Source organism: Melospiza georgiana, chromosome 32 (genome assembly GCF_028018845.1).
Source record: "Melospiza georgiana isolate bMelGeo1 chromosome 32, bMelGeo1.pri, whole genome shotgun sequence".
NCBI classification, from domain to species: domain Eukaryota; kingdom Metazoa; phylum Chordata; class Aves; order Passeriformes; family Passerellidae; genus Melospiza; species Melospiza georgiana.
In genome coordinates this window covers 496,767-523,178 of record NC_080461.1, presented here as the reverse complement: position 1 = coordinate 523,178, position 26,412 = coordinate 496,767, and the positions used below count along the sequence as shown (strand labels likewise).

Below are 26,412 nucleotides of genomic sequence, written 5' to 3'. Positions count from 1 at the left end.
TCTGCTCCCTCCCTCCGTACGGCGGTGGCTCCAAGCCCCGCCCCCCCGCGGCCCCGCGCATGCGCCACGCGGGGGGGGGAAGATGGCGGCGTCCTCGCTGGAGCAGAAGCTGTCGCGGCTGGAGGCGAAGCTGAAGCAGGAGAACCGCGAGGCGCGGCGGAGAATCGACCTCAACCTCGACATCGGCCCCGCCCGCGCCCGCCCCAGTGAGCGGGGCCGGGGGGGGCGGCGGGAGCGGCGCGGGGGGGGCGGGGCGGAGGCCGCGCTGGGGGGGGGAGGGGGAGCGGGGCCGTGAGGGGAGAGCGGGGCTGGGGGGGGGGGGGAGGGGAGCGGGGATGGGGGGGCCGGGGCAGCTTTGGGGTGCTTGGGGTAAATTTGGGGAGTTCGGGGCATTTGGGGGTGGTTTGGGAGCATTTTGGGACAGTTCTGGGGTTTTGGGGTAGATTTGGGGTGTTTGGGGCAAGTCTGGGACATTCTGGGGAGTCTGGGGCAGGTGTGGGGTGTTTGGGACAAATTTGGGATGTTTGGGGCAGTTTGGGACATTTTTGGGGTGTCCGGGACAGGTTTGGGACAAATTTGGGATGTTTGGGGCAGTTTGGGACATTTTTGGGGTGTCCGGGCAGGTTTGGGACAAATTTGGGATGTTTGGGGCAAGTTTGGGACATTTTTGGGGTGTCCGGGCAGGTTTGGGACAAATTTGGGATGTTTGGGGCAAGTTTGGGACATTTTTGGGGTATCCGGGGCAGCTTTGGGGCGAATTTGGGATGTTTGGGGCAGTTTGGGACATTTTGGGGTAGTTCTGGGGTACTGGGGCAGTTTTGGGGTGGTTGAGGCAGGTTTGGGACATTTTGGGGTGCTTGGGGTAAATTTGGGGTGCTTGGGGTAAATTTGGGCTGTTTGGGGCAGGTTTGGAGTGTTTGGGGCAGGTTTGGGGACGTTTTGGGGCAGTTTTGGGGTGTTTGAGGCAGTTTAGGAGCATTTTGGGGTAGTTTGGGGATTTTGGGGTAGATTTGAGGTGTTTGGGGCAGGTTTGGGACATTTTGGGGCAGTTCTGGCTCCCCAGGGACAATTTTGGGGTGTTTGGGAGCATTTTGGGGTAGTTCTGGGGTTTTGGGGTAGATTTGGGGTGTTTGGGGCAACTTTGGAGGTTTGGGGGCAAATTTGGGGTGTTTGGGGCAGGTCTGGGACATTTTGGGGCAGTTCTGGCTCCTCAGGGGCAGCTTTGGGGTGTTTGGGGCAGTTTAAGAGCATTTTGGGGGTAGTTCTGGGGTTTTGGGGTAGATTTGGGGTGTTTGGGGCAGGTTTGGGGATATTTTGGGGCAGTTTTGGGGGATTTTGGGGCAGTTTTGGGGCCATTTTAGGGCAGTTTTGGGGTATTTGGGGGCACTTTAGGGCCATTTTGGGGCAGTTTTGGGACATTTTGGGGCAGTTTAGGGACATTATGGGGCAGTTTTGGGGTATTTGGGACATTTTGGGCCATTTCAGGGACATTTTGGGATCTCTGGGGCCACTTCAGGGACAGTTTAGGGCCCTTTAGGGACATTTGGGGGCAGTTTCGGGGGATTTGGGGCAGTTCTGGGGCTGTTTAGGGACATTTTGGGGCCATTTTGGGATGTTTGGGGTCCTTTTAGGGCACTTTAGGGACATTTTGGGGCAGTTTTGGGGTATTTGGGCCATTTCAGGGCTGTTTTGGGATGTTTGGGGCACTTTAGGGACATTTTGGGGCAATTTAAGGCAGTTTTGGGACATTTTGGGATGTTTGGGGCAATTTAGGGACATTTTGGGCCACCTTAGGGGCATTTGGGGCAGTTTTGGGCTCATTTTGGGGCAGTTTGGGACCATTTTAGGGCAGGTCAGGGAAAGTTTGGGACGTTTGGGACATTTTGGGGCAGGTTTGGGGTATTTGGGGCCGTTTGGGGCTGTTTTAGGACGGTTCAGGGACATTTTGGGGCAGTTTTGGGCCAGTTTGGGGGTATTTGGGTGCAGTTTAAGGACATCTTGGGGCAGTTTGGGGTCATTTTGGGGCCACTTTGAGATGTTTGGGGCACTTTAGGGACATTTTGGGGCAGTTTAGGGACATTTGGGGATGTTTGGGGCACTTGAGGGACAGTTTAGGGACATTTTGGGACAGTTTTGGGGTATCTGGGACATTTTGGGGCAGTTTTGGTGTATTTGGGGGCAATTTAGGGATATTTTTGGGCAGTTTTGGGGTATTTGTGGCATTTTGGGGCAGTTTGGGGACATTTGGGGCACTTCAAGGACAGTTTAGGGACATTTTGGGGCAGTTTTGGGCCATTTCAGGGCTGTTTTGGGATGTTTGGGGATCTTTGGGGCCATTCTGGGGCAATTTAAGGCAGTTTTGGGACATTTTGGGATGTTTGGGGCAATTTAGGGGCATTTTGAGCCACCTTAGGGGCACTTGGGGCATTTTGGGGCATTTTGGGGCCATTTTGGGGCAGTTTGGGGCCATTTTGGGGCAGTTTTGGTGTATTTGGAGGCAATTTAGGGATATTTGGGGGCAGTTTTGGGCTATTTGGGACATTTTGGGGCAGTTTAGGGATATTTTTGGGATGTTTGGGGCAGTTTTGGGGTATTTGGGGGCAGTTTGGGACCAGTTTCGGGACATTTTGGGGCAGTCCTGGCTGGTTTAGGGGGTTGGGAAGGATTTTGGGGGTTTTTTGGGGGTTTTTTGGGGGTTCTCTGTGGGGGATGTTTGGAATGGGATTTTTGGGGTTTCCCCCCGTTGTCACCTCGAGGATCCCTGGACCTCCCAGGACCATTCCCTGCAGATTTTGGGGAATTTTTGGGAATTTTTTGGGGAATTTTTGGGATTTTTTGGGGAATTTTTGAGAATTTTTTGGTATTTCCCAGGCTGGGGGCAGCAGCCCCCCCCCATTCCCTTTCCCCTCCCCCTTTCCAAATTTCAGCTCATTTTGATCCCAAAATTTAAATTTGTCTCCCCAAATTCTGCCCCTGAACTCCCCAATTTCATTTGATTATTTTCCCCAATTTAATTTGGTTTTTACCCAAATTTAATTTGATTATTTTCCCCAGTTTAATTTGATTTTCCCCAATTTGAATCCATTTCCTCACCCCCAAATTGATTTTCCCTCTCAGTTTCGCTCCTGCCCCCGCAGTTTCATCTCTGTCGCCTTCCCAATTTAATTCCATTTAAATTTCATTTAAATTTCATTTAAATTTCATTTTAATTCCATTTAAATTTCATTTAAATTTCATTTTAATTCCATTTAAATTTCATTTATATTTCTGTCTTCCCCAATTGAAGTTCATTTTCATTCCTGTTCCTCCAACTTCAGCTCAATTTCATTTTCCCCCAATTTAATTTAATTTCAGTTAAAGCTCATCCCCCAATTTAATGAATTCCCCCAATTTAATAAATTCCCCCCAATTTAATGAATTCCCCCAATTTAATAAATTCCCCCCAATTTAATTTAATTTCAGTTAAAGCTCATCCCCCAATTTAATGAATTCTCCCAATTTAATAAATTTTTCCAATTTAATTTCATTTCAATTAAAGCTCATCCCCCAATTTAATGAATTCCCCCCCAATTTAATTTCATTTCAATTAAAGCTCATCCCCCCAATTTAATGAATTCTCCCAATTTAATAAATTTTCCCAATTTAAATCCATTTTAAAATTTATTTAAATTAATTTTATTCCAATTTAAATCCATTTCTATTTCTGCCCTCAATTCAAATTGTTCTGCCCCCATTTAATTTAATTTCCCCCCAATTTAAATTAATGTTTGCTTAAGTTTCAATTTAAGTTTTTTTCTCCCAATTTAAATTAATTTCCCCCAATTAAAATTAATTTCCCTCTCCAATTTAACTTTATTTTCCCCCAATTTAAATTAGTTTTTGCCCCAAATTTTATTTCCCCCAATTTAAATTAATTTCTTCCCCCCAATTTAACTTTATTTCTGCCCCATTTAAAGTTTATTCCCCCCAATTTTAATTCATTTATTTAAATTAATTTCCCCAATTGAAATCCATTTCTGCCCCCAATTTATTCCCCCAATTTAAATTAATTTATTTTCTCCAATTTAAATTAATTTCTGCTCTACAATTTAACTTAATTCCCCCAATTTAAATTTATTTTCCCATCCAATTTAACTTCATTTCCCTCAATTTAAATTCATTTCTGCCCCAATTTATATCCCCAATTTGCATTTTCTTCTCTCCAATTTAAATTAATTTCCCCAATTTAAATTAATTCCCCTAATTTCAATTATTTTTCTCCTCCAATTTAACTGAATTTCCTCCCATTTCAATGAATTCCTGCCCCCAATTTATTTCCCCCGATTTAAATGAATTTCTGCTCTCTAATATAAATTAATTCCTCCAATTTATCTTCATTTCTGCCCCCAATTTAATTTAATTTCTGCCCCTTAATTTAAGTTCATTTTCCCCATTTTAAATTAATTTTTGCTCTCCAACTTAACTTCATGTCCCCCATTTAAATTCATTTCTGCCCCAATTTATTTCCCCTAATTAAAATTCATTTTTTCTCCCCAATTTAAATGATTTCCCCAATTTAAATTAATTTCCCCCAATTAAAATTCATTTCCCTCTCCAATTTAACTTTATTTTCTCCCAATTTAAATTAATTTTTACCCCAAATTTTATTTATTTCCCCCAATTTAAATTAATTTCTTCTCCCCATTTTAACTTTATTTCTGCCCCATTTTAAGTTTATTCCCCCCAATTTTAATTCATTTATTTAAATTAATTTCCCCAATTTAAATTCATTTCTGCCCCAATTTATTTCCCCTAATTTAAATTCATTTTTGCTCCCCAATTTAAATGATTTCCCCAATTTAAATTAATTTTCCCCCACAATTTAACTTCATTTTCCCCCCCAATTTAAATTCGTTCTTGCCCCAAATTTTATTTTTTTCCCCCAATTTAAATCCATTATTGCCACCCAATTTAAATTAATTTCCCCCAATTTAACTTCATTTCTGCTCCAAATTTATTTCCCCAATTTAAATGAATTCCTGCTTTTCAATTTAAATTAATTCCCCCCAATTAATATTAATTTCCCCCTCCAATTTAACTTTATTTTCCCCCAATTTAAATTCAATTTTGCCCCAAATTTTATTTATTTCCCCAATTTAAATTAATTTCTGCCCCCAATTTATTTCCCCTAATTTAAATTAATTCCTCCCTCTCAATTTTATTTCTATTTTAAATTCATTTCTCCTCCCCAATTTAACTTCATTCTCCCAATTTAAATTCATTTTTGCCCCCAAATTTAAATTATCTCCCCAACTTAAATCCGTTTCTGCCCCAAATTTATTCCCCCTAATTTAAAATAATTTATTCTGCCCAATTGAAATGAATTCCCTCAATTTAAATTTATTTTCCCATCCAATTTATCTTCATTTTCCCCAATTTAAATTCATTTCTGCCCCAATTTATTTCCCCAATTTCAATGAATTCCTGCTTTTCAATTTAAATTAATTCCTCCAATTAAAATTCATTTCCCCTCCAATCTAACTTCATTTTCCCCCAATTTAAATTAATTTTTGCCCCAAATTTTATTTATTTCCCTCAATTTAAATCTATTATTACCACCCAATTTAAATTAATTTCCCCCAATTTAACTTCATTTCTGCTCCAAATTTATTTCCCCAATTTCAATGAATTCCTGCCTTTCAATTTAAATTAATTCCCCCAATTAAAATTAATTTCCTCGTCCAATTTAACTTTATTTTCCCCCAATTTAAATTAATTTTTGCCCCAAATTTTATTTATTTCCACCAATTTAAATTAATTTTGCCCCAAATTTTATTTATTTCCCCCAATTTAAATCCATTTTTTACCACCCAATTTAAATTTATTCCCCCAATTAAAATTAATTTTCCCCTCCAATTTAACTTTATTTCCCCCAATTTAAATTAATTTTTGCCCCAAATTTTATTTATTTCCCCCAATTTAAATTAATTTCTGCTCCAAATTTATTTCCCCAATTTAAATGAATTCCTTGCTTTTCAATTTAAATTAATTTCCCTCTCCAATTTAACTTTATTTTCCCCCAATTTAAATTAATTTTGCCCCAAATTTTATTCATTTCCCCCAATTTAAATTAATTTTTGCCCCAAATTTTATTTATTTCCCCCAATTTCATTCATTCCTGCCCCAGTTTAATTCCCCCACCCCAATCCCTCCCTTTTTAATTTTTTCTCTTTTTTTCTTCTGTTTTGTTTTTGATTTCTTTTTTTTTTTAATTACTTTATTATTATTTTTTGATTATTTCTTTATTATTTTCCCCCCGCTGCCCCTCCCCCATCTCCAGTCATCGTCATCACCCTTAGCCCCGCCCCCGCTCCGTCCCAGCGAGCAGGTACCGCCCCTCCCCCACCCAGGCCCTCCCCCGTGCCTCAGTTTCCCTTTGGAGCATCTTGGCCCCTCCCCCCATTTAACCCCTCCCCTTTTAACCCCTCCCCCCGTGCCTCAGTTTCCCTTTGCAGCATCTTGGCCCCTCCCCCTTTTAACCCCTCCCCCCTTTTAACCCCTCCCCCCGTGCCTCAGTTTCCCCTTTGGAGCATCTTGGCCCCTCCCCTTTTAACCCCTCCCCCTGTGCCTCAGTTTCCCTTTTGGAGCATATTGGCCCCTCCCCCATTGAACCCCTCCCCTTTTAACCCCTCCCCCCGTGCCTCAGTTTCCCTTTGCAGCATCTTGGCCCCTCCCCCTTTTAACCCCTCCCCTTTTAACCCCTCCCCCCGTGCCTCAGTTTCCCTTTGCAGCATCTTGGCCCCTCCCCCTTTTAACCCCTCCCCCCGTGCCTCAGTTTCCCTTTTGGAGCATATTGGCCCCTCCCCCTTTGAACCCCTCCCCTTTTAACCCCTCCCCCCGTGCCTCAGTTTCCCCTTTGCAGCATCTTGGCCCCTCCCCTTTTAACCCCTCCCCCTGTGCCTCAGTTTCCCTTTTGGAGCATATTGGCCCCTCCCCCATTGAACCCCTCCCCTTTTAACCCCTCCCCCCGTGCCTCAGTTTCCCCTTTGCAGCATCTTGGCCCCTCCCCCCTTTTAACCCCTCCCCATTTAACCCCTTCCCTCCCGTGCCTCAGTTTCCCTTTTGCAGCATCTTGGCCCCTCCCCCACCCAGCCCCTCCCCCTCTGCCTCAGTTTCCCCTTTGATGCATCTTGGCCCCTCCCCCCATTTAACCCCTCCCCTTTTAACCCCTCCCCCCGTGCCTCAGTTTCCCCTTTGTGGCAGCTTTACCCCTTCCCAAAATGGGGACCCCTCCCCATTTCACCCCCCCTTGTGCCTCAGTTTCCCCCTTGCAGCATCTTGACCTCTCCCCCCATTTAACCCCTCCCCGCCCGGAATGTCCCCCTGTGTCCCCTCCCCCCCCCGGCTGTGGCATGGAGTGACCCCCCCGGCCCCTGCAGCATGCGGCCGGAACGGACCATTGCGGAAATGGGGGGGAACGGGGAAAATGGGGAGAAATATGGAAAATTGAGGGGGGGGGAATGGGAAAATTGGGGGGAAAATGGGGGAAAAACCAGGGAATGGGGGAAATGGGAAAAATGGGGGTGGAAATGGGAAAAATTGGGGAGAAACTGAGAAAAATGTAGAAAAACTTGGAGGGAAATGATGGAAAATTGGGGCGGGGGGGGGAGAAAAAGGGAAAATGGGGGGAAATTGGGGGAAATGGGGAAAACCAGGAAAAATGGGGGAAAAAAATGGGGAAATGGGGGGAAATTAGGGGAAAACCATTGGGAATTGGGGGGGAAATGGGGAAAATGGGGGGGAAACCAGGGAGAAGTGGGGGAAAAAACTGGAAAACCTGGGAGGAAAATGGGGGAAATTGGAAGGAAATGGGGGAAAATGGGGAGAAATTGGGAGAAAAGTGGGGTAAAACGGGGGGAAATGGGAAAAAGGGGTGGAAAATCAGGGGGAATTTGGGGGAAACAAGGGGGGAAAACCAGGGGGAGGTGGGGGGAAATGGGAAAAATGTGGGGGAATTGGGGGGGAACAAGAAAACTGGGGTGAGGGGATTGGGGAAAATGGAGAGAAAACGGGAAAATTGCGTGGAAATGGGGGAAAATGGGAAAAAATGGGGAGAAAATGGAGAAAAATTTGGAAAAATGGGGAAAAATTGGGGGGAAATGGGAAGGAAATTTGGGGGAAGAATGGGGGGGAATGGGGGGAAAGGCAGAGGGAATTGGGGGGAAATTGGGAAAAATGGGATCAAGTGGGGGGGAAATGGGAAAATAAGGAAAAATTGGGGGGGTGGAAATGGGGGAAAATTGGGGAGGAAATGGAGAAAATTGAGGAGAAAATGGGGAGGAAATGGGAAAAATTGGGGAGCAAATGGGGAAAAATTTGGAAAAACTGGGGGAAAGTTGGGGGGGAAACAGGGAAATTGGGGGAAATTGGGAAAATGGGGGGGAAATTGGGAAAAACTGGGAGGAAATTGGGAAAAATTGGGGGAAATTGGGGGAGAAATGGGAAAAATGGGGGGAAAACCGGGAGAAAATGGGGGGGAAATGGGGGAAAATTGGGGAGGAGATTGAGAAAATTGAGGAGAAATGGGAAAATGGGTGGAAAATGGGAAAATGGGGGGGAAATGGGAAAATTGGGGGAAATCGGGGGGGGACGGGAAAAATTGGGGAGCAAATGGGGAAAAATTTGGAAAAACTGGGGGGGAAACAGGAAAATTGGGGGAAATTGGGAAAATGGGGGAGAAATTGGGGGGAAATTGGGAAAAACTGGGAGGAAATTGGGGGGGAAATGGGAAAACCAGGAAAAATGGGGGGGGGGGAATGGGCGAAAATTGGGGAGGAAATGGGAAAATGGGAAGAATTTGAGAGAAAATGGGGGAAAATTTGGAAAAACTGGGGGGAAATTGGGAGAAAACCAGGGGGAATCAGGGGGAAATTGCAAAAAATGGGGGAGAAAATGGGGAAAAAATGAAAAACTCTGGGGGAAATGGAAAAAATGGGGGGAAGATGGGAAAATTGGGGGGAAAATGGGGAAAATCAGGAAAAATGAGGGAGGAATGGGGGGAAAAATGGGGGAAATCAGAAAAATTTGCAAAAATTGGGGAAAATGGGGAACAATGGGGGCAATGGGGTAAAATGGGGACATGAGGCAAAAATTGCAGAAAAGTCAGAGAAATGGGAGAAAGTGGGTGGAAAATTGGGGGAAATGGGAGAAAATGCGGAAAAAATATGAAAAAATGGGAAGAAAAACAAGGGGGAAAATATGGAAAAATTCTGGAAAAAAATGGAGGAAAATTGGGGGAAAATGTGGGAATGGGGAAAAGACAGAAATGGGGGAAATGTGGGAAATGGGGAGGAAATTGGGAAAAACTGGGGGGAAATATGGGGAAATAGGGGGAAAATGGTAAAAACTGGGGGAAAATGTGGGGAAATCAGAAGGAAATGGGGAAAGACGGGGGAATTTGGAAAAAGTAGGGAGGAAATTGGGAAAAAAAATGGGGAAATGGGGGAGAATGGGGAAAGGAGGGGAAAATGGGGGGAAAATTGGGGGAAATGGGGTAAAATGGGGAAAAGGAAAATTGGGAGAAGTGAGGGGAAATGGGGAAATATTGAGAAGAATGGGTGAGAAAATTGGGGAAAACTTTGGGGAAAATTTGGTGGAAATGGAGGAAAATGGAGAGAAAAAAGATGAGAATGGGTAAAAATGGGGGAATGGAGGAAAATGGGGAGGAAATTGAGGGGAAATGGGGAAAAATGGGAATTGGGAGAAATGGGGCAGGAGGGGGAGCTGGGAACGGGGAAATGGTGGGAAGAGGGAGATGGGATGGGAATGGGAAAAATGAGGCAAGAATGGGGAAAATTGGGGAAAATGGGAAAAAAATGAAAGGAAAAAATGAAGGAAAATGGGGCAGGAATGGGGGAAATGAGGAAAAATTGGGGGGGATTGTGGGAAAATGGGGCTGGGAGGGGAAAATGGGGCAAGAGCTTGGGAAATGGGGCAGGAAACTGCAAAAAGAGGAGAAAAAGGGGAAAATTTGGGGCTCTCTGTGCCCCCCCAGTTTTTGGGGTTCCGACCTTTCCCCCTCTCCAGTTTTTGGGGTTTGACAATTTTCTCCCCCTATTTTGGGGTCCTGATGTTTTTTCTTCCAAGTTTTGGGGTTCCTGATTTTTTTTTTGTCTGCCCCATTCCAGTTTTGGGGTTCCTGAGCACATTCTCTTTCCACTCACATGGATTTTGGGGTCCCTGCTGTGTCTCCCCATATTTATGGAGTTCTCTCCCCATTTTTGGGGTTCTCTCCCCACGTTTGGATTTTTCTCCCTATTATTGGGTCCTCCCCTGCATTTTTAGAGTTTTCTCTCTGAATTTTGGGGTTCTGTGTCTCCCCATCTTTGGAGTTCTCTCCCCATTTTTAGGGTTCTCCGTTTTTGGGGTTCTGTTTGGAGGTTTTTTAGGTGTCTGTTCCTTTTTTGAGTTTTCCATTTTTGAGGTTTTTGTCCATGTTTGGATTCTCTTCCCTCTTTTGGTTTCTCCATTTATGGTGTTCCCTCTCCATTTTTGATAATATTTCCCCTTTGTTTGGATTCTCTGTTTTGGGGCTCTCTCTCCCCATTTTTGAAGTTTTTCCCCCTTTTTTTTTTGACTCTCAATTTTTGGGGTTCTGTGCCCCGTTTTGGGGTTCTGTCTCTCCCCATTTTCAGGTTTCTCTCCCCATTTTTTGGGTTCTCCCCCCATTTCTGGACTTCTCCACATTTTTGGGGTTCTTTCCCCATTTTTTTGCATCCCCTGCCCATTTTTGGGTTCTCCCCCCATTTCTGGTGTTCCCTCCCCGTTTTTGGGGTTCTCTGTCCATATTTTAGGATTGTCTTCCCATTTTTGGGGCTTCTCTCCCCGTTTCTGAGGTTTCACCATTTTTGGGTTTCTCCCCCCATTTCTGTTGTTCCCTCCCTGTTTTTTGGGTTTCTTTCCCTATTTTTGGGATTCTCCCCCCATTTTTTGGGGTTTCTCCCCCCATTTTTGGTTTCTCTCCCCATTTTTAGGATTCTCTCCTCATTTCTGGGGTTTCTCCCCTGATTTTTGGGGTTCTCTCCCCATTTTGGGTTTCTCCCCCCATTTTTGGGTTCTCTCCCCGTTTTGGGGTTTGGGTTTTCCCCCCTGTTTTGGGTTTCTCCCCCCATTTTTGGGTTTCTCCCCCCATTTTTGGTTTCTCTCCCCATTTTTAGGATTCTCTCCCCGTTTTGGGGTTTCTTCCTCCTGTTTTGGGTTTCTCCCCCCATTTTTGGGTTTCTCCCCCCATTTTTGGTTTCTCTCCCTATTTTTAGGATTCTCTCCCCGTTTTGGGGTTTCTTCCCCCTGTTTTGGGTTTCTCCCCCCAGTTTTGGGTTCTCTCCCCATTTTTGGGTTCTCTCCCCGTTTTGGGGTTTGGGTTTTCCCCCCTGTTTTAGGTTTCTCCCCCCATTTTCAGGTTTCTCTCCCCGTTTTTGGGTTTCTCCCCCCATTTTTGGTTTCTCCCCCCATTTTTAGGATTCTCTCCCCGTTTCTGGGTTTCTCCCCCCATTTTTGGGTTCTCTCCCCATTTTGGGGTTCTCTCCACATTTTGGGTTTCTCCCCCCATTTTTGGTTTCTCCCCCCATTTTCAGGTTTCTCCCCCCATTTTTGGGTTTCTCCCCCCATTTTGGGGTCCCTGACTCTCTGCTCTCCCCCCCAGCCCTGCAGCTGCCCCTGGTGAGCGAGGGGGGCCGGGGGGGTCCCCCCGAGAGCCCCCAGCCCGCGCCCCCCCCCCGGCCCCGGCAGATGCTGGGGCTGCCCCCGCCCCCGTTCCTGGTGCCACGCAGCCTCGAGAGGTGAGGACACGCCCCCGGGCCCTCATTGGCTGACGGGGACAGCCTGGGAGCTGATTGGCTGGTTGAGGAGAGCCTGGAAGCTGATGGGGGAGAGACTGGAAGCTGATTGGCTGATTTGGGAGACCTTGGGTGCTGATTGGCTGATTGGGGAGCTTGGGGAGAGCCTGGATTCTGATTCGCCCCTTGGGTGCTGATTGGCCAATGGGGGAGAGCCTGGGTGGTGATTGGGGAGAGCCTGGAAGCTGATTGGCTGGTTGGGGAGAATCTGGATCCTGATTGGCCAGTGGGGGAGAGCCTGGAAGCTGATTGGCTGATTTGGGAGAGCCTGGAAGCTGATTGGGCAATGGAGAAGTGCCTGGAAGCTGATTGGCTGATTGGCCAGAGCCTGGGTGCTGACTGGCCAGAGCCTGGGTGCTGATTGGCCCATTGGGGAGAGCCTGAGTGCTGATTGGCCAGAGGCACTAGGAGATCCTATGCTCTGATTGGTCAGAGATTGGGAGAGGTCCTGTGCTCTGATTGGCCAGAGGTGTAGGGAGGTCCTGTGTTGTGATTGGTCAGAGGTTAGTGGAGGTCCCCTGTTCTGATTGGCCAGTAGTCCAGCAGAACCAAAGCTTGATTGAACAGAAGTCCAGGGGAATCCTGTGCCCTGATTGGCCAGCAGGCTCACATTTGCCAGAGGAGGGTCACGCATCCTGATTGGCTAGAGGTCTGTGGAGATCCTGTGCTCTGATTGGCCAGAGTTCTGGAGAGATCCTGTGCTCTGATTGGCCGACAGAGGATCATGTACTCTGATTGGCAAGGAGTTTGTCACGTGTCCTCATTGCCCAGAGGCTTTGGGGGATCCTGTGCTCTGATTGGCCAGAGATTCTGAGAGATCCTGTGCCATGATTGGCCAGAGATCAGGGAGTTTTCCATGCTCTTATTGGATAGAATTCTAGGGTGATAACGTGAGCTGATTGGCCGAGCAGGAGGCTTGTGCTGATTTGCTGGGTGGGCAGGAGTCTGCAGGTGGTGATTGGCCAGACATTCCAGGGAGATCCTGCGCTCTGATTGGCCAGAGATCCAAGGGGCCGTGTGTTCTGATTGGCTGGGCAGGAGGATTCGCGTAGTGATTGGTTGGACGTTCAGGAGCCTGTGGTGCTGATTGGCTGCTGCTCTGAGGGCGTGTAGGCCCTGATTGGCCAGAGCCTGGGGAGTGGCATGTTCTCATTGGCCAGAGCTTCAGAGTGATTTTGAGCAGTGATTGGCTGGAGCAGGGTTTGCAGTTGCTGATTGGTTGGTGGTTCAGAGGATCCCAGTTGCTGATTGGCCTGGTGGGCAGGAGAGCTGTGTGCCCATTGGCCAGGAGTGTGAGAGCCCACTGGGTGCTGATTGGCTTGGCAGGCGGGGTTTCCTGTCCTGCGATTGGCCAGAGCTGTGATTCCGTGTGTGCTGATTGGCCAGGCTCTCCCCATGCCCTGACCTGATTGGCTAGGCTTTCCAAGTGCCCTGTGGTGATTGGCTGAGCTCTCCCGTTACCCTCAGCTGATTGGCCGGGCTCTCCCTGTGCCCTGAGCTGATTGGCTGAACTCTCCCGTTGCCTCCATAGCATTGAGATCGACCAGAAGCTGCAGGAGATCATGAAACAGACGGGGTACCTGACCGTGGGGGGACAGGTGAGCATGGGGGGGACAGGTGAGCATGGGGGGACAGGTGAGCATGGGGGGACAGGTGAGCATGGGGGTACCTGGATGTGGGGGCCAGGTGAGAATGAGGGGGGAACAGGTGAGAGTGAGGGGGGACAGGTGAGTCAGGGGGTACCTGGATGTGGGGGGACGGGTGAGAGTGAGGGGGGAACAGGTGAGCATGGGGGGGACAGGTGAGTCAGGGGGTACCTGACTATTGGGGGACAGGTGAGAGTGAGGGGGTTACCTGTCCATTGGGGACAGGTGAGTCAGGGGGTACCTGGATGTGGGGGGACAGGTGAGGCTGAGGGGGGGACAGGTGAGTATGGGGGGGACAGGTGGGCGTGGTGAGGGGCCCAGGTGAGGATGGCGAGGGGCCGTTACCTGACTTTGGGGGGTTCCCTGGCCATGGGGCGCACAGGTGAGGGTGGGAGTGGTTACCTTGCTCTGGGGGACGCAGGTGTGGATTGAGGGGGGTTACCTGGCCATGGGAGGGGTTACCTGGCCATGGGAGGGGTTACCTGGCTCTGGCTCTGGGCGACACAGGTGAGGATGGGGGGGTTTACCTGGCCATGGGGGAAGGGCTACCTGTCCATGGGGGCCCAGGTGAGGGTCAAGGGGGGTTACCTGGCCATGGGAGCCCAGGTGAGGGTCAGGGGGGTTACCTGGCCATGGGGGCCCAGGTGAGGGTCAGGGGGGGTTACCTGGCCATGGGAGCCCAGGTGAGGGTCAGGGGGGGTTACCTGTCCGTGGGCCCCAGGTGAGGGTCAGGGGGGGTTACCTGGCCATGGGGGCCCAGGTGAGGGTCAGGGGGGTTACCTGGCCATGGGAGCCCAGGTGAGGTTTGACGGGGGATTACCTGGCTGGTGGGAGGGGCTGCGTGGCTGTGGGGCCCCAGGTGAGGGTGCAGGGGGTTTACCTGTCCATGCAAGGGGTGACCTGGCTGTGGAAGGGTTACCTGGCCGTGAGGGGGCACAGCTGAGGACTGGCAGGGTTACCTGGCTCTAGGGGCCCAGATAAAGATGGGAGGAGGTTCCCTGACTTTGGGGGGCACAGGTGAGGATGGAGGGGTTACCTGGCTGTGGGAGGGGTTACCTGGCTGTGGGAGGGGTTACCTGGCTGTGGGAGGGGTTACCTGGCTCTGGGGGGCACAGGTGAGGATTGAGGGGGGTTTCCTGTCCATTGGAGGAGTTACCTGTCCGTGGGCCCCAGGTGAGGTTTGAGGGGGGTTCACCTGTCCGTGGGCCCCAGGTGAGGTTTGAGGGGGGTTCACCTGTCCGTGGGCCCCAGGTGAGGTTTGAGGGGGGTTCACCTGTCCGTGGGCCCCAGGTGAGGTTGGGGCTGTCCCAGGTGCCCCCTAACCCCCCCTGCCCCCCCCCAGCGGTACCAGGCTGAGATCAATGACCTGGAGAACCTGGGCGAGATCGGCAGCGGCACCTGCGGGCAGGTGTGGAAGATGCGATTCCGCAAGACTGGGCACGTCATCGCCGTCAAGGTGTGCATGGGGACACCTGGGGGACACCTGGGGAACACCTGGGACACTGCAGGGACACCTGGGGGACACCTGGGGGACACCTGGGATACCTGGGGGACACCTGGGACACTGCAGGGACACCTGGGGACACACCTGGGACAGCATGGGGACACCTGAGACGCGCCTGGGACACTGCGAGGACACCTGGAGGACACCTGGGACACCTCAGGACACTGTGGGGGACACCTGGGAGACCTGGGGATACCTGGGACACTATGGGGATGCCTGGGGGACACCTGGGACCCCCCTCAGTGATACCTGTGACCCCCCGTGACACCTGGGACCCCTCTGGGACACCGCAGGGACACCTGGGGACATACCTGGGGACACCTAGGGAACACCTGGGGACGCCTGGGGACAGCTGGGGGACACCTGGGGACAGCTGGGGGAGATCTGGGACACATCTGGGACACACCTGGGGACACTGCGGGGACACCTGGGACAGCTGAGGGACACCTGGGGACATCTGGGACACCTGGAATATGTGGGGGACACCTGGGACACACCTGGGGGAGACTTGGGACACAACTGGGACACCTGGGGACACTTGGGGGACAGCTGGGGACACACCTGGGACACCTAGGGACACTGTGGGGACACCTGGGGGACACCTGTGGCCCCTGGTGACCCCTGTCCCCCCGTCCCCCCTGCAGCAAATGCGGCGCTCGGGGAACCGTGAGGAGAACAAGCGCATCCTGATGGACCTGGACGTGGTGCTCAAGAGCCACGACTGCCCCTACATCGTGCAGTGCTTCGGCACCTTCATCACCAACGTGAGCACACCTGGGGCACCTGGGCACACCTGGGGCCCGTGGGTACCCCTGCATCCCGTGCGTCCCCTACATCGTGCAGTGCTTCGGCACCTTCATCACCAACGTGAACACACCTGGGCACACCTGGGCACACCTGGGGCCCGTGGGTACCCCTGCATCCCGTGCGTCCCCTACATCGTGCAGTGCTTCGGCACCTTCATCACCACCGTGATCACCTGGGGGCACCTGGAGGGCTGGGGGGGTCTGGAGTGCCCCCCAGTACGCCCAGTCCCTCCCAGTACACTCAATGCTCCCAGCACACCCAGTGCCCCCAGTTCACTCCCAGTGCCCTCCCACTGCTCCCAGTCCCCCCCAGTGCCCTCCCGGTGCCCCCAGTTCACTCCCAGTGCCCCCCCAGTGCCCTCCCAGTGCACCCAGTGCCTCCCAGTGCTCCCAGCACACCCAGTGCCCCCCAGTCCCTCCCGGTGCCCCCAGTTCACTCCCAGTGCCCTCCCAGTGCTCCCAGTCCCCCCCAGTCCCCCCCAGTGCCCTCCCAGTCCCCCCCATTCCCGTTTCCGCTCCCCCAGACCGACGTGTTCATCGCCATGGAGCTCATGGGCACCTGCGCCGAGAAACTCAAGAAGAGAATCCAGGGCCCCATCCCCGAGCGCATCCTGGGCAAGATGACGGTGGCAGTGAGTGACACTGGGGACATTGAGGGGACAGAGGGGATGTGGGGACACTGGGAACATGCGGGGTGGCTCCGGGCAAGATGACGGTGGCAGTGAGTGACACTGGGGACATTGAGGGGACATGGGGACACTGGGAACATGCAGGGTGGCTCTGGGCAAGATGACAGTGGCAGTGAGTGACACTGGGGGACAGAGGGGACGTGGGGACTCTGGGAACATGCAGGGTGGCTCCGGGCAAGATGACAGCAGCAGTAAGTGACACTGGGGACATTGAGGGGACATGGGGACACTGGGAACATGCAGGGTGGCTCTGGGCAAGATGACGGTGGCAGTGAGTGACACTGGGGACACTGGGGACGTGGGGACACTGGGAACATGCAGGGTGGCTCTGGGCAAGGTGACAGTGGCAGTGAGTGACACTGGGGACATTGAGGGGGACAGAAGGGGACAGCAGGGACACTGGGAACATGCAGGGTGGCTCTGGGCAAGATGACGGTGGCAGTGAGTGACACTGGGGACATTGAGGGGGACAGAGGGGGACAGCAGGGACACTGGGAACATGCAGGGTGGCTCTGGGCAAGATGACGGTGGCAGTGAGTGACACTGGGGACATGGGGACACTGGGAACATGCAGGGTGGCTCCGGGCAAGATGACAGCGGCAGTAAGTGACACTGGGGACATTGAGGGGACATGGGGACACTGGGAACATGCAGGGTGGCTCCGGGCAAGATGACAGCGGCAGTGAGTGACGCTGGGGACATTGAGGGGGACAGAGGGGACGTGGGGACACTGGGAACATGCAGGGTGGCTCTGGGCAAGATGACAGTGGCAGTGAGTGACACTGGGGACATTGAGGGGGACAGAGGGGACGTGGGGACACTGGGAACATGCAGGGTGGCTCTAAAAAGATGACAGTGGCAGTGAGTGACACTGGGGACATGGGGACACTGGGAACATGCAGGGTGGCTCCGGGCAAGATGACAGCAGCAGTAAGTGACACTGGGGACATTGAGGGGACATGGGGACACTGGGAACATGCAGGGTGGCTCTGGGCAAGATGACGGTGGCAGTGAGTGACACTGGGGATGTGGGGACACTGGGAACATGCAGGGTGGCTCTGGGCAAGATGACGGTGGCAGTGAGTGACACTGGGGACATTGAGGGGGACAGTGGGGTACAGCAGGGACATCTGGGGAGATTGGGGACACTGAGGACAGGGGGGACACACAGGGTGGCTCTGGGGTTCTGGGCAAGATGACAGTGGCAGTGAGTGACAGCAGGGACACTGGGGACATTGGGGTCATCGGGGGGGATTAGAGACACTGGGGACAGGGGGACACTGGGGACACCTGGAGCATTGGGGACATTGGTGAGATTTGGGACAATGGGGACACTGGGGACATTGGGAAACCAAGGACACTGGGGACATGTGGAGCCTTGGGGATACTGGGAGCACTGGGGACATGGAGGACACACAGGGTGGCTCTGGGGTTCTGGGGAGGGTGACAGTGACAGTGAGTGGCACTGGGGACAGTTGGGACGTTGGGGACACTGGGGACAGGCAGAGGGGTCCTGGCATGCTGGGCAAGATGGTGGTGATGGTGAGGGACACTGGGGACATTGGGGGCAGGCAGGGCGTCCCCAGGATTCAGCACCCTCATCCCCAGTGGGCAGGGTGACAGTGACAGTGAGCAGTGTGATGGTGGCACAGAGGTGACAGTGACAGCAGAGCGACGCTGGCACAGAGGTGGCATAGAGATGACACAGAGGTGACACTGGGGACAATCCCTGTCCCACAGATGGTGAAGGCGCTGCTGTACCTGAAGGAGAAGCACGGGGTGATCCACGGGGGACATTGGGGACAGTCAGGGTGTTCTGGGCAGGGTGACGGTGGCACAGAGGTGACACAGGGTGACACAGAGGTGACACAGAGGTGACACTGTCCCTGCAGATGGTGAAGGCGCTGCTGTACCTGAAGGAGAAGCACGGCGTGATCCACAGGGGACATTGGGGACGGGCAGGGTGACGGTGGCACAGAGGTGACACAGGGTGACACAGGGTGACACAGAGGTGACACAGAGGTGACACTGTTCCTGCAGATCGTGAAGGCGCTGCTGTACCTGAAGGAGAAGCATGGTGTGATCCACAGGGATGTCAAACCCTCCAACATCCTGCTGGACGAGCGGGGCCAGATCAAACTCTGCGACTTCGGCATCAGTGGCCGCCTGGTGGACTCCAAGGCCAAGACCCGGAGCGCGGGCTGTGCGGCCTACATGGCGGTGAGGGGACATTGGGGACATGGGGACAGCCCCTGGGACATCCTTTGGGACATTGGGGACATAGGGACATCCCCCAAAGCGCGGGCTGCGCGGCCTACATGGCGGTGAGGGGACATTGGGGACATGGGGACAGGGTTAGGGACATTGGGGACATCCCTCAGAGCGCGGGCTGCGCAGCCTACATGGCGGTGAGGGGACATGGGGACAACCCTGAGACATCCTTTGGGACATTGGGGACACGGGGACAGCCCCCAGAGCGCGGGCTGCGCGGCCTACATGGCTGTGAGGGGACACTGGGGACATCCTCGGGGACACTGGGGACATAGGGACAGCCCCTGGAGCGCGGGCTGTGCGGCCTACATGGCGGTGAGGGGACATTGGGGACACGGGGACAGCCCCCAGAGCACGGGCTGCGCGGCCTACATGGCGGTGAGGGGACATTGCGGACACGGGGACAACCCTGGGACATCCTTTGGGACATTGGGGACACGGGGACAGCCCCCAGAGCGCGGGCTGCGCGGCCTACATGGCTGTGAGGGGGCACTGGGGACATCCTCGGGGACACTGGGGACATCCTTGGGGACACTACGTCCTCGGGGACGTAGGGACAGCCCCTGGAGCGCGGGCTGTGCGGCCTACATGGTGGTGACTGGACACGGGGACAAGGTTAGGGACACTGGGGACATCCCCTGGGACATGGGGACATGGCCCAGAGTGTGGGCTGTGAGGCCTACATGGCAGTGAGGGGACATGGGGACATCCCCTGGGACATTGGGGACATCCTCTGGGACATTGGGGACATCCCCTGGGACATAGGGGACAGCCCTCAGAGTGCGAGATGTGCGGCCTACATGGCGGTGAGGGGACACGGGGACATTGGGGACATCCCCTGGGACATCCTTTGGGACATTGGGCACGTGGGGCAGATAGGGGGCATGGGGACACTGGAGACAACGGAGACATTGGGGATGTGGGAGACATGGGGACATTGTGGGGCAGCACTGGGGACACTGAGGGGACATTAGGAGCACTGGGGACATTGGGGGAATGTTGGGGACATTGGGGACACTGGGGACATTGGGGGAATGTTGGGGACACTGGGGACATTGGGGGAATGTTGGGGACATTGGGAACATTGGGGACATTGGGGGAATGTTGGGGACATTGGGGACACTGAGGACGTGCCCCATCCCCAGAGTGGCCTCTGGGGGGGATCAGGGGGTGTTGGGTCCCCAGGATTGTGGGGGCTGCACCCCGGCTCAGGTTTGGGGGTGTTGGGGATCCCCTCGGGTTTGGGGGTGTTGGGGATCCCCTTGGGTTTGGGATTTGGGGATCCCCCCAGGTCTGGGGTTCTGGGTGCTTGGGGGTTCCCGTGTTTGGGGTTTTGGTGTTGCCAGGTTTGGGTCTTTGGGAGTTCCCAGGTTTGGGGTTCTCAGTGTTTAGGGGTTCCCCAGGTTGGGAGGTTGCAGGTTCCCAGGTTTGGGGTTCTGGGGGTTTGGGGCTTCCCCGGGTTTGGGAGTTCCCAGATTTGGGGTTTGGGGTTCTGGGTGTTTGGGGGTTCCCAGGATTGAGGTTCTGTGTTCTTGGGTTTGGGGTTCCCAGGTTTGGGGCACTGGGTGTTTGGGGGTTCCCAGGTTTGGGGTTTGGGGTCTCAGAGGTTCCCAGGTTTGGGGTTCTGGGGGTTTGGGGCTTCCTCAGGTTTGGGGGTTCCCAGATTTGGGGTTTGGGGTTCTGGGTGTTTGGGGTTCCCAGGTTTGGGGTTTGGGGTCTCAGGGGTTCCCAGGTTTGGGGTTCTGGGTGTTTTTGGGGTTCCTCAGGTTTGGGGTTTGCAGGTTTCCAGGTTTGGGGGTTCCCAAGTTTGGGGTTTGAGGTTTCAGGGGTTCCCAGTTTTGGATCTTTGGGAGTTCCCATGTTTGGGTCTGGGGTTTTGGGTCTTTGGGGGCTCCCATGTTTGGGGTTTTGGGGTTCCCAGTTTTGGATCTTTGGGAGTTCCCATGTTTGGGTTTGGGGTTTTGGGTCTTTGGGGATTCCCATGTTTGGGGTTTTGGGGTTCCCAGTTTTGGGTCTTTGGGGATTCCCATGTTTGGGGTTTTGGGGTTCCCAGTTTTGGGTCTTTGGGGATTCCCATGTTTGGGGTTTTGGGGTTCCCAGTTTTGGGTCTTTGGGAGTTCCCATGTTTGGGGTTGGGGTTTTGGGTCTTTGGGGATTCCCATGTTTGGGGTTTTGGGGTTCCCAGTTTTGGATCTTTGGGAGTTCCCATGTTTGGGTTTGGGGTTTTGGGTCTTTGGGGATTCCCATGTTTGGGGTTTTGGGGTTCCCAGTTTTGGGTCTTTGGGGATTCCCATGTTTGGGGTTTTGGGGTTCCCAGTTTTGGGTCTTTGGGGGCTCCCATGTTTGGGGTTTTGGGTTCCCAGTTTTGGATCTTTGGGAGTTCCCATGTTTGAGTTTGGGGTTTTGGGTCTTTGGGGATTCCCATGTTTGGGGTTTTGGGGTTCCCAGTTTTGGGTCTTTGGAGGCTCCCATGTTTGGGGTTTTGGGGTTCCCAGTTTTGGGTCTTTGGGGGCTCCCATGTTTGGGGTTTTGGGGTTCCCAGTTTTGGGTCTTTGGGGGCTCCCATGTTTGGGGTTTTGGGGTTCTGGGGCCCTGCCCCTCCCCTCGTGCCCCCAACGCTGCCCCTCCCCCAGCCCGAGCGCATCGACCCCCCCGACCCCACCAAGCCCGACTACGACATCCGCGCCGACGTCTGGAGCCTCGGCATCTCCCTGGTGAGTCACTGTCCCCACCGTGTCCCCACAGTGTCCCCAGGGTCACACAGGGTCACCCAGCGTCCCTCGGCATCTCCCTGGTGAGTGCTGGCCCCAAAGGGTCACCAGAGTTTCACTGGGGTGTCCCCAGTGTCACACAGGGTCCCTAAAGCGCCCCAGACATCACCCGGAGTGTCCCCAGCATCCCCCAATGTCACTCAGGGCCCCTAGAGTGTCCCTAGTGTCACCCAGGGTCCCTAAAGTGTCCCCAAATGCCACCCAGAGTCCCTAAACATCACCCAGCTGTCCCCAAAGTGTCCCTGACCCCCTCAGTGTCCCCAGGCTGGCCCCGACCACCTCTGGGTCCCCAGTGTGTCCCCACAGTGCCACCTCAGTCCTGCAGTGCCACATGTGTCACCTGTTCCTGGCACACCTGTCATACCTGTGACACCTGGGTGTGTGTCACACCTGGCACCTGTCCCTGGCACACCTGTCATACCTGTGACACCTGTGTGTGTGTCACACCTGGCACCTGTCCTTGGCACAGCTGTCACACGTGTGTGTGTGTGTGTGTGTGTGTGTGTGTGTGTGTGTGTGTATGTGTGTGTGTGTGTGACACCTGTCACACCTGTCCCCAAGTGGAGCTGGCCACGGGGCAGTTCCCGTACCAGCACTGCGTCACACCTGTGTCACACCTGTGTCACACCTGTCCCCCCGCAGGTGGAGCTGGCCACGGGGCAGTTCCCGTACCAGCACTGCTGTCCCTGTGTGTGTCACACCTGTGTTACACCTGTGTCACACCTGTGTCACACCTGTCCCACCTGTCCCCAGGTGGAGCTGGCCACGGGGCAGTTCCCGTACCAGAACTGCAAGACGGATTTCGAGGTGCTGACCAAGGTGCTGCAGGAGGATCCCCCCCTGCTGCCCCCGGCCATGGGATTCTCCGGGGACTTCCAGGCCTTCGTCCGAGACTGGTGGGGACAGCAGGGACAGCGGGGGGGACAGGGGTGGACATGGGGACACACAGGGACGTGGGGATACACAGGGATGTGGTGGGGACACGGGACATGGGGGACATACAGGGACATGGGGGAGACACAGGACACAGGGGACACACAGGGACATGGGGACATGGGGGGGACACAGGACATGGGGGACATACAGGGTCATGGGGAACAGGCGGACATGGGGGGACACAGAGACGTGGGGGGCATAGGGGGACAGGGTGGGGACACAGGACATGGGGACACACAGGGACATGAGGACATGGGGGATACCATGGGGATACAGGGGACAGGGAGGACATGGGGACATGGGGGACATGGGTGACATGTGGGACAGTGGGGACATGGGAACACACAGAGGACATGGGGGACATTGAGACATGAGGGACACTGGGGACATGAGGGGGACACACAGGGGACACAGAGGACATGGGGGGGATGTGGGGACATGGGGACACACAGGGACATGGGGACACACTGGGGTCATGGGGGACACGTGGGGACACACAGGGAACATGGGGACACACACGGCACACAGGACATGTGGAAGTGGGGGACACAGGAGGACACAGGGAACATGGGGACACGGAGGACATGGGGGGGACGTGGGGACATGGGGGACAAGGGGACACACAGGGGACACGGGACAAGGGGACACACAGGGGACACAGGGACGTGGCGACATGGGGGACGGGGGACACACAGGGGACATGGGGCATGGGGGACATGAGGGACATGGGGACACACAGGGGACACACAGAGGACATGGGGGGGACATGGGACAAGGGGACACACTGGGGACAGCGACATGGCGACATGGGGGACGGGGGGGGACACACAGAGGACATGGGGGGGATGCAGAGACATGGGGGGCACAGAGGGACATGGGGACGTGGGATGTGGGGACACAAGGGACATGAGGGACACAGGTGACCTGGAGACATGAGGGACATGGGGATATGGGGGATACCATGGGGACATGTGGGGACACACAGAGGACATGGGGGACAAGGGGACACACAGGGGACACATAGAGACATGGGGACACACTGGGGACAAGGAGGGTCCCCAAGATGCTCTGGGGACTTCCAGGTGTTTGTCCGTGACTGTTGGGGACACGGGGACATGGCGGGACATGGGGACACATGGGGGACATGGGGACGTGGGTTGGACATGGGGACACGGGGAACATGGGAGGGACAGAGCCCCAGGAGTCCCCAGGGTGCCACCCCCACTCCTCTGGGGGGCTCCAGGCCTTCGTCTGGGACAGGTGGGGGACACTGGGGACAGGGGGACATGGGGGGACATGGGGACGTGTCCCAAGGGTCCCCAAAGGCGCTCACCCCCCGTCCCCTCCCCCAGCCTCACCAAGGACCACAGGAAGAGACCAAAGTACAACAAGTTACTGGTGAGTGGCACCTGTCATTGTCACCTGGCACTGTCACACCTGTCATTGTCACACCTGTCATTGTCACACCTGTCACCCGTCACTGTCACACCTGTCATTGTCACCTGGCACTGTCACACCTGTCATTGTCACCTGGCACTGTCACACCTGTCATTGTCGCACCTGTCATTGTCACCTGGCACTGTCGCACCTGGCACTGTCACACCTGTCATTGTCACACCTGTCATTGTCACCTGGCACTGTCATTGTCACACCTGTCACCTGTCATTGTCATTGTCACACCTGGTACCTGTCATTGTCACACCTGTCATTGTCACCTGTCACTGTCATTGTCACACCTGTCACTGTCACTTGTCATTGTCACACCTGGCACCTGTCACTGTCACCTGGCATTGTCACACCTGTCATTGTCACACTTGTTGCCTCTTTGCTTGTTACTGTCACACTTGTCATCTGTCACTCTCACCATCACCTGTCACACCTGTCACTGTCGCACCTGTTACCTGTCGGTTGTCACTGTCACACCTGCAGTCTGTCACTGTCACCTGTCCCACCTGTCAGTGTCACACCTGTCACAGCTGTTACCTGGCATTGTCAGTGCCTCACCTGCCACACCTGTCACCTGTCCCATCACATCTGTCTCTTCCCCTGTCCCCTGTCACACCTGTCCCTTATCATACCTGTCCCTTATCGCACCTGTCCCCCGTCCCCTGTGTCCCCAAGGGCCCTGTGTGTCACCTGTGGGGCATTTGCACGATGTCACCGTCCCTGGGGGTCCCCAAGTCCCTGTCACCTCCCCTGTGTGTCTGCAGCTGTGTCCCTGTGTCTGTCCCCTGTGCCTGTGTCCCCGTGTCCCCAAGGCCACATCCGTGTCCCTGTCCCCACTCTGTCCCCAAGCCCTCACCCTCGGTGCTCTGTCCCCGTGTCCCCAAGCTTTGTCCTCCATGTCCAGCGTGGTCCCCTTGTGCTCATATCCTCAGTGTCCTCATGTCCCTGCTGTCCCCAATGTCCCCACATCCTGCTGTCCCCAATGTCCCCCACTGTCCCTGCTATCCCTGATGTCCCCACATCCCTGCTGTCCCCCGTGTCCCTGATGTCTCCTGATGTCATCCCTGCTGTCCCCAATGTCCCCATGTCCCTAATGTTCCCAATGTCCCCTGGTGTCCCCAGTGTCCCCTGCTGTCCCCTGTGTCCCCACTGTCCCTGATGTCCTCTGCTATGCCCTATGTCCCTATATCTCTGCTGTCCCCAATGTCCCCATGTCCCAAATGTCCCTGCTGTCCCCACTGTCTCCTGATGTCCCCATGTCCCCAATGTCCCCTGCTGTCCCCAATGTCCCCACATCCCTGCTGTCCCCCATGTCCCTGATGTCTCCTGATGTCATCCCTGCTGTCCCTATGTCCCCCACGGTCCTGCTGTCCCCAATGTCCCCAGTGTCCTGATGTCCTCTGCTATCCCTGACATCCCTGTGTCCCCTGCTGTCCCCCATGTCCCTAATGTTCCCAATGTCCCCTGCTGTCCCCCATGTCCCCATGTCCCTGCTGTCCCTGGTGTCCCCGGTGTCCCCATGTCCCTGCTGTCCCTGGTGTCCCCGGTGTCCCCATGTCCCTGGTGTCCCTGCTGTCCCCCATGTCCCCGCTGTCCCTGCTGTCCCCCATGTCCCCGCTGTCCCTGCTGTCCCCCATGTCCCCGCTGTCCCCGGTGTCCCCATGTCCCCGCTGTCCCCCATGTCCCCGCTGTCCCTGCTGTCCCCCATGTCCCCGCTGTCCCCGGTGTCCCCATGTCCCCGCTGTCCCCCATGTCCCCGCTGTCCCTGCTGTCCCCGGTGTCCCCATGTCCCTGCTGTCCCTGGTGTCCCCATGTCCCCGGTGTCCCCGATGTCCCCATGTCCCTGCTGTCCCCACAGGAGCACACCTTCATCAAGCGCTACGAGACGCTCGAGGTGGACGTGGCCACCTGGTTCAAGGACGTGATGGCCCGGACAGAGTCCCCGCGCCCGGGGGGTGGCCTGGGCCACCACCTGCCCTTCTTCACCAGGTAGCGCCCGCCCGGCGCCGCCACGCCCGGCAGGGGACACCGGGGACACCGGGACATCCCCTGGGACACCGGGGACAGCCGGGACACCTCCGAGGACAGGGACAGCCCTGGGACACTGCCTGGTGCCGCCACGCCTGGCAGGGAGCACCAGGGACACCGGGGACAGCCCTGGGACAGCCCTGGGACACCGGAACATCCCCTGGGACACTGCCCGGTGCCACCACACCCAGCAGGGGACACCGGGGGCACCCTTGGGACATCCCCTGGGACAGCCCTGGGATAGCTGGGCCACCTCTGGGGACAGGGACAGCCCTGGGACACCGAGGACAGCTGGGACATTCCCTGTGACACACCAGGGACAGCCTTGGGACAGGGACACCTGTGACACCCACTGGGGGTGGTGACGCCTGTGTCACCCCCATGTGTCACCCCCCTGTGACCCTCAGCGTGACAGTGACACTTCCATGGCCACCACAGCCCT

General features: G+C 54.4%; 1 protein-coding gene across 1 annotated transcript; it reads left to right on the top strand.

The window, feature by feature from the left end:
• The first annotated feature begins 82 nt into the window (after nt 1-82).
• MAP2K7 (mitogen-activated protein kinase kinase 7) lies at nt 83-26,105 on the top strand. The gene is made up of 11 exons (XM_058042610.1): nt 83-206; nt 11,681-11,816; nt 13,405-13,471; nt 14,862-14,975; nt 15,668-15,787; nt 16,354-16,461; nt 18,559-18,738; nt 21,423-21,503; nt 22,314-22,456; nt 23,849-23,894; nt 25,801-26,105. The coding sequence occupies exons 1-11, from the start codon at nt 83-85 to the stop codon at nt 25,933-25,935; spliced, it is 1,254 nt and encodes a 417-aa protein (XP_057898593.1). The 3' UTR covers nt 25,936-26,105.
• The last annotated feature ends 307 nt before the right edge of the window (nt 26,106-26,412 follow it).